Below are 8,532 nucleotides of genomic sequence, written 5' to 3'. Positions count from 1 at the left end.
CGTGACTCAAATCTTGTTTCTGAAACTGAGAGAACATTTGTCCAACCAAGCCTAAGTGAATTTTGTCCATTTTTGCCACGTGATTTTTTATTTTATTTTTTGCACAAAAATCACTTTTGGAAAAAGATGAAATGGGTCATTATTTTTAAGAAGGTGATGATTTAAAAACTGGATGTGCAAAATCCTTTTCAATGTTTGGTCGACAAATAACCCAAACGGATGACTCTTTGCTTTGTTTTGTCTTTATTATGTACATTTAAACACAGGCAGAGAAAAACATTTGAAAATCCTTTTCAATTTTAACAGGAAGCTTTTTAAAATGAGGAAAACTGGATTACAGCTCCAGCCAAGCATCAACCGAACTGATGTAACCAATAGGAAAACTCAAGTGCAGTACCACTGTTCAACCCAAGGAGGGCAGAACTGAGACAGATTTAGGAAACTATTGCAGAATTAAGCAAATCTACATAAAAATTCAAACATTTGAACTAAAACACAAAGAATTTAGACAGTTTAAATGCAAAACAAGTTGATTTTTGGTTTAGTTACTCTTTAAAGACGTGATAAAGTTTAAAATGCTATGCAGTATGACTTTCAGTTCATACAGTTTACATTTCTGAATTTCACATGGTGGTGACAAGATACAGAAAATCATCTTTTCATCGTATATTTTAAAATAAATGGAGTAAAAATTATTGTTTCTCAGAGAATAGAAGACTATGTGAAAACTGTCAAATAAAAGTTAAACATCGATTAATGTGGTTTTCTACTTTTTCAGATGACACTTCTGAATTTACATACATTTTTACTTTATTTGATAAGAGAAAATTAAAAAAAAATCTGTCAAGAATTGTTTGGCAGATTTAACATCGCCTGGTGAACAAACGAGCTTCGTCGTTGTAGTGTAAACCGGCTCCAGCCTCCCGTCGGTGTGTTTCTGTGTTGCAGCAGAAATGTGTCCTGCTGCGCGGCTGCAGCATAAAAAAGAGACTTGAGCAGAAAGCTTCAGTCTGTCGGACGTTTCGCTTCCAGTCAGGTGACAGCAGGAAGAGCCGAGATGGTGCGTTCAGGTGGAGCTAAAAAGTCTGATCCAAGATCAGCCCTAACAGTAATAATTAACAGCAATAATAAATGTAGACCTGATGATTCAGAGTAAAATAAATCTTACAAATCTGTAGCTAATTAACATTTTGTGAAAGATTTATTTATTCTTTGGTTTGTTATTTTGAACTGTTGCATAAATAAAATGTTGTTGCCCCAAAGATGCACCAAAATGAGCTTTTCTAAATAAATCACATTATTGACCAAAGGTATTTTTCTAACACCATTAATAGATTAATAACTTAAGGTGTTCAAGTCAACGTAATCAGTTCTGGTATTAAACATTTATATTTGATCATAATTGACTTTGTCGAATTTATTTGAATATTTTGTGTGTTTCTCATAATTTTTGCCAAAAAGAATTTGATACAATTCAATACTTTCATTTCATTAAAGTTTCATTAAAATGCATGAAATTATGTAATATCCTCATGAATTTTGTGTTTTTGTGAAGAAGTTTGTCTCTCCTTAAGACTTAAGCTGTTAGTCCTGAATTTATTGAGCTGCACCTGAATGCACCATCATTTAAAGCGTGTCCAGGTGAGGTGACCTGTCGTCGTGGCTCAGCAGGTGGTTGGCTGATATTTATGCAGAGACTCGACTGAAGAGAGATGACAATGGATTCCTGTTTAAAATTAGTTTTGTTGACATTTATTACTGAATAGACACAGTCATGTGCAGTTCCTCACCTGTCCAGATGAGGGTGTCCTCGCTATCCTCGAGTTGTCGGTAGACGGCTCAATCCGACTCTGTCGATGGGAGGCGGATTGCTTCTTCGCCGTGGCGACTCCGCCACCTTGCTGGGAAGAAAAGACGGGCATCAAGACAAGTGGAAGGAGAAACTTCCTTCACCTGCCGGTGGTTCTGTTGAATTCACCTGGGAAAGGTGAGTCCTACCTCTGCTTCTTCTTGCCCTGTCTGGTTTCCATGGAGCCCACGGACAGCCGGTCCAGCGGGGCGTTGTTCCCAGGGAAACTCCTCTTCCTCTGGGGCTCGGTCACGTCATTCTCCATCATCATCAGGTCGTCTGTTCGGAGTTTGGCGCTGAGCTCCAGTCTGGGCTTCATCCTTCCTGGATGGCGCCACAGGACGGCCAGCGTCCTCAGCCTGGGCCGGTCTATGTGCTGGAAAAAGGTTGATTAAATTAAAAGGAACAACAACAATCCTCCTGTTTAACTTGAAACCTTTCTTTTGAACTAGCAAAGAAGAAATAAAACCGACATGACAGAAAAAGTTTATTTTCTACTGAATTAATTCGGGTTGAATAACAATTTAAATTTCCAGAGGACCAAATGGAATAGAGTATGTCCTAAAAAATAAAATGTGAAAGTAGTTTACGGTCTGAATATAAATAATCTGCTTTGAGTTTCTGAGGTTCAATATTTTCCTGCAAAGTCTAACTAATAGGTTGCAACTAAATAATCTTCCCTCTGAAAAGTTCCTGATTAATGTGGATTGAGGGACAGCAAGAGGCAGAGAACATCAGAAAATCCCCGGCTGCTGTTTGCAAAGACAGAAATTAACAGCAAAAAAACTGGTTATTAAGTTAGTAATACACCATGTAATTAATTCATTTATAAATGTCAAAGTTACAAAATAAACATTTAATTATCAAGATATATTTAGTTAGCAGGGCTAAAGGATGTACAGAAAATGGATGGATGGATTTAGTTAGCAAAATAAATATTGATCTTTAGATTAAAGCTGGATATGTAGTTAAACTAAGTATGTAGTTATAAGTTTAAATTTTAGTTTCCATCTAAATATTTGGCTGGGAAGATAAATGTTGAATGTAGACGCTAAATATTTAACTTCAAATTAAATATGTAGGTACGTACAAGCTAACTTTATTTTGAAGCTAAATATTTAATTAGCAAACTACTTATTTAGCTTGCAAATTGAATAGTTAGTTAATAACCTAAATTTTATATTGGAGGGTTGGGGGGGAATAAGATGGAAAAAGCCTCCAGCTCCTCCTGAAAGGCTTTGGTTTTGTGGTAGTGTGAGTTAGCTTCTGACTTCCTCTCTGCCTGTTCATCTTTACAGACTCCAGCAGGCCTGGTATAAAATAGACTGACGAGAAAACAGATTTCTGCTTTTCTTCCTGCTGCTTCACACCATCTGATATCAGCACCCAGGAGGAGCTGCTTGCTTTGGCCCCCAGGAGGAGCCGACCTGCCGATCTTCTGTCTTATCGGTCAATTAAACGCACTTTATGGAAAATGTGGCTTTCCAAATACTAAAGTGAGTATGAGCCACACTAAGAGATACTGAGACAATTTTTACAGTCCTATTTGAGAATCTGTTTGAATTTATTTCACTTTTTGAAGACTTTTCTGATTCATGAAAATATACCTTCCTTATGGGGACCAGCTGGTTTGTGAGGACATTTATATTTTCAGGATTTGATTATATTTTTATGGCACTTAATAACAGATATTATGCATTGTGGAGGGATTTTCACATGTCAAGAAATGTTTTTGCTTGACAAACCTGTGTTATGCTTTTTGTACTTATTTGAACCTTTCCATGGCATTTCTACATCATTTTAAAAATCTCTATAATTTGAAGACATAAACATAAAATACAGATTAAAAAGATCTGTATATCAGTAAATTTAAACAGGTATTTTAATTATTTTTAGTTGTGGATGCACAAGATGTTGCCTGTACACCAGATTTATGGATGTCAACGTCCCAGCTCTATGTATCCATCTATTTCCCCATCTGTCTGCTTTATATTTTTTAATCAAGGGCATCACTGGTTTCTTTTAAACGTTCTACCAACATAATGACAAGTGAAATCTTATGTCTTAATTGTAACATTACAGGTCTTTTTTGAAGGATACCTTACAGACCTCTCAGTGTGTACAACAGCATTGGTTTAGCTGCCTAGAAATGTCTGATAAGTTCAGCGCACCACTGCCTTTTCATGGATCACCTATTAACAGATTATTCTGTGAAACGTGACACACCAAATTATTATTTTAATTTTAGCCTGTTTGTGGATTTTTTTTTAGAGGATATCTAAAATTTTAGTCGTAAAATTAACCTTGGGAAGGTGAGATTCCTCGGTGCAATTCTGCTGACCTGCTAATGGAACTGCCAACCCCCCGGTTGGAGGATGAACCCTGTACTAACGCCCTGATTCTAATGCTTCAGACACTAACTTGAGGTTAGTTTGGTTTAGTTCTGGTTCCTCTTTTAGAAATGTGTGTTTCTGTGTCTTGACCTGAGCCGGCTGCTGTTGGACTCCAAGGACGTTGCATTGCAGGATGATGGGCAGCAGGCAGAAGATCAGACGATGGCTGCGGAGCCGCATCTGAACACAGCAACGAATCACAGCAGAAAGCTGACAACTAAACTCTGAGCTCAGTTAAGAAACTGATTTTAAAAAATAGAAGCTGCACAGCTGAACATGGTCATGGCAATAAAACTAAATAAAATAAAAACTTAAGAAAAAATAACATTTTACCCAAAAGAACAACAGACCAAAGACTTAATTAACCCAAACAAACGTTAAAATTTATCTTCTCTGCAGATGAAGTAAAAATATTTCAGCCTCACAGCATTCTGAATAATTATATTATTATTCAGAGCCTAAACGCAGGAGAGAGAACAAATCTCTGCTTTAAAACATCCTCTGATTAAAACCTGAGCTAACCTTCCCTTCATGGTTTCAAACACAGCTGGCTCCCACAGACAGCGGGACACTTTTAGCTCAAACTTATTGTCCAGCAACATCTTCTAATTTGAGCACTTTCCATTCCTGCAAATAAACGCCTTTTGAGCGTCACTTATACACTCGCTGATGCGCGCGCTGCTGCATTCCCTCCATTACACATCCAGATAAAACACACACACACACACACACGCCTCGTGATACACACACTCTTTGTTCTGCTGGACTCAGAGTTTCCTCCCTGCAGCCTAGCGCAGGAGGTGCACCTTCTCCAGAACCAGAACCTGCCCTCTCAAGATCTCAGTTTTATTTCTGTCGCATTTAGCGGCTTCAGCTTGGATTTTTATGCAGAAATAAACATGTCTTCAAAGTATTCTTATACAAAAAACAGCAACTTTACACAAGAAAAGTGTCACAAGGTAGGAGCACTGCAATAGTTAGAAAGTTTCTTACTGACAATCTACAGAAGCATCAAGAAATTCAACATTTGCTAAATTTAAGTTTAGGCATTTAGAGTAAAAACTTTTGGATTGAAGAAAGTGATTTTTTTTGCAGGTTCATCCAGTTTCATGCTGCTTGTACCTTGATTCTGGAGATAAAACTCTGCTGTCCGTCGTCTTCTTTGAGTTTCCGTGTCTTCCTGCAGCTTCAGGTTTTATAGCAGCTGCTCCGGAGCCTCCTGTCCAATCCAGACCCTTCCCTCCTGTGACATAATGACTTCCCTTGCTTCTTTTCCACTCTGTGTGAGATGTTTGATCACCAGGTCCATTACCTGTTAAAGAGCTCTCCTGGGATTGGTCACACCTCACCTCCTCCTGGAAGATCGCTTTTAAAATAAACACAGTCGGACTCTCATCTGCTTCCCAACAGCACAGCCGTTCCCTCAGCGCCTGGATGTGGAGGCATCAGATATCCCCGCAGGAAGACCTGCACTCAAACCTTCCACCATCAGTTCACACACTACATTTCATCAGTCACTGCATCAGGATTTTTAGAAATGAGGGAAAACATTGAGACATGAACCTCCAGAAACTTTTAGTTTAATCTTCTTTTGCTCAAATTTAACTTATGAGAAAGAAACTGTTTCCAAAGGCATAAAAAATAAAACAGGTATTTAGCAGAAGCTAATGCGCAAATTTTAACCTTGTTGATACGACCATGTGCCAACAGCACAACATAGTATGACGCACTCCAAAGGGTTTAATATGTCATTACACACCTACCTGTAAGGGTTATGCTTCAGCTCCGCTAACGCTAAAGTGCTATACCAACATGTGGAAGCTAATACTAAAGCGCTAAGCACAACCATGTTGATACACACACTAAAGTACTAAACAAAAAAATGAGCTGTGCTCTCACCGTATTAGCGGCAATGTGCCCACCACCGGGATTCAGTCATCTGTGTTTATAGGTAACTAAACTGTTTTGGAAGGTTTCTGTTTTATTTATTTGGCTCCATTTTATGCTTTTTGTGACTTTTCCTCAAAGTTGTGCAATAAATCCAGTCAATAGAGTCTTTACTCCGATGAAGTGAAGTTGCAATGTCTAGATGATGAAATGTTTTTATTAAACCCAATGAGAGAAAATGTTTTAAATACTTAAAGAAGTTGTGGGGAAGGACTGATCTGACCGTTTGCTCACTGACTGACTGATTTAAAATGCTAAACTCAACAAAAGGTTCTTAAGCTTTATTGATACGAGATACTGAACTCCTCTGTAAATATCACATGAGTTTCATTCATCCTGTGAAAACCCAAAATAAACAAATAAAACCCAAATAACTCTGAAATCTGACCTCAATGTCTTTGTGTTCCTGTTGCTGCTAGCATGCTAGCATCACAGCTCCAACCCCCCAACTTACTACAGGATGGAGGATTGTGTCACTGAAAAAACACACTGGGGTTAATGGCAGCAATACATGCTGACCCTCTAATTAGAGACGACAACCTTCTCCAGGTGATGTCATCCTAAACCTCTCCCTGTTGCCATAGAAACAGGATACATTAAAAGTTGAGCAAAGTATCCCCAGAATTGGTCTCAGTGGCTGCCTCTCTAAAGATGTGTGTGAAGGTGGAAAGATCTCAGGAGTGATCTCAGAAAAGCAGCTGGGAAAAGGTCAAAGGTCATGCAAAAACCATCTGAAGTCCATCATTCTCCAGAGAGCAAAACATCTCAGACATCCCAGCAGATTGAGCCCAACGTCACAGCGTGAAGCTCACAGATGAACTCAACGGCTCCATCTACGACTCTGCAGGCCTCGGTTAGCAGGCTAAAGGTTAAAGGTCATGATAGGACACTTTGGGTTAAAAGAGAACACCTCTTTCTCCTTAAAACAAAATGGCCACAAAGTTGAGGTCTGATCTGACTTCTGGGGCAACGTAGAGATGTTGCACCATGATAGAGGAAACCAAACGCCTCATAATAGCTGTGAAGCACGGTGATGGAGGAATGATGGCAGCTGGGAGGTAAGAATGAGTTCATCTGTAGCCCAAAGTATTCTAGAGTCAAACATGATCTGTTGGTCCTGGTTCAATTTCTGACGTCTAAGAAATACTCAGAGGACCCTGAAGCAGTCCTCTAAATGCAATGTTGGCATAGCGCTTTAGCATTAGCTGCTACTATTTACAGTACTGGTATAGAGCTTTAGCATTAGCCGCTACTATTTACAGTACTGGTATAGTGCTTTAGCATTAGCCGCTACTATTTACAGTACTGGTATAGCGCTTTAGCATTAGCCGCTACTATTTACAGTACTGGAATAGCGCTTTAGCATTAGCCGCTACTATTTACAGTACTGGGATAGCGCTTTAGCATTAGCTGCTACTATTTACAATAGAGGTGTTACGCTTTATTGCTGTTTTTGATAAGTAGTCCAGTGTTAGCGCGGCTAAGTTCATTGGAATATTTTATGTGGCAGAAAATAGTTTTTAAAATGATGAATTACTTACCTTGATCTACCTGCTTTACCTGACTTGAGCAGAGTCCACCATGTTGAATGTTTTATTGTGGCCAACCTTAGCAGCCGCTCTACTGGCATGGCAGAGACTGAGAGTTTAAACTAATAAGGCCATTAAACTTCACTCTACCTGCCTTCAGAGTTGGATTATAAGAGCAGCTGGTGACTCATGGTTTGGCTGTTTCATCAGAATCTTTGCTAACGTCATTGACTGAACAATCATTAAAGAGCTAACACGACTTCAGGTCCAACATGGGACATAAAGGATCCAGAACATGGAGGAGCTGCAGCTGCCTCCCTGTTTGGCTTGGAGCTGCTGTTTAACAGGTCTGCAGAAAATTATGAACTTCTTCTCTCATCATGTTCAGACCAAAGAAACTTACAAATGCATAAAAGTAAATACATGTATAAACAAAGTAGGTTTCGATCCTTAAACTCTGCTGCCAGATGAAGCATGGGACGGTGGTTGTCGTTCTAACTTCCTGCAGTCTGAGCATGGCGGTGAGCCTGGTGGTGGCCTGGTGGTGAGCCTGGCGGTGAGCCTGGTGGTGAGCCTGGCGGTGAGCCTGGTGGTGAGCCTGGCGGTGAGCCTGGTGGTGAGCCTGGTGGTGAGCCTGGCGGTGAGCCTGGAGGTGGCCTGGCGTTGAGCCTGGTGGTGAGCCTGGCGGTGAGCCTGGAGGTGGCCTGGCGGTGAGCCTGGTGGTGAGCCTGGTGGTGAGCCTGCCTGGCGGTGAGCCTGGCGGTGAGCCTGGCGGTGAGCCTGGTGGTGAGCCTGCCTGGCGGTGAGCCTGGTG

At 40.1% G+C, this 8,532-nt stretch overlaps 1 protein-coding gene across 2 annotated transcripts; it reads right to left on the bottom strand.

Annotated features, from left to right (window-relative positions):
• Positions 1–1,532: 1,532 nt before the first annotated feature.
• Positions 1,533–5,789, bottom strand: ostn (osteocrin). 2 transcript variants are annotated; one of them, XM_016680994.1, is made up of 5 exons: positions 5,365–5,789; positions 4,333–4,422; positions 1,999–2,225; positions 1,791–1,901; positions 1,533–1,726 (listed from the first exon to the last, which is right to left on the bottom strand). In XM_016680994.1, the coding sequence occupies exons 2-4, from the start codon at positions 4,420–4,422 to the stop codon at positions 1,814–1,816; spliced, it is 405 nt and encodes a 134-aa protein (XP_016536480.1). In that variant the 5' UTR covers positions 5,365–5,789; the 3' UTR covers positions 1,533–1,726; positions 1,791–1,813. The 2 variants fall into 2 exon arrangements, with proteins under 2 accessions (XP_016536480.1, XP_016536479.1); XM_016680993.1 differs by having other exon boundaries at positions 1,533–1,702.
• Between the last annotated feature and the right edge of the window lie 2,743 nt (positions 5,790–8,532).

Source organism: Poecilia formosa, unplaced genomic scaffold (genome assembly GCF_000485575.1).
Source record: "Poecilia formosa unplaced genomic scaffold, Poecilia_formosa-5.1.2 Scaffold265, whole genome shotgun sequence".
Lineage (NCBI taxonomy): Eukaryota > Metazoa > Chordata > Actinopteri > Cyprinodontiformes > Poeciliidae > Poecilia > Poecilia formosa.
Note: the sequence above shows the minus strand (reverse complement) of the source record. Positions and strands in the feature narration are given on the sequence as shown.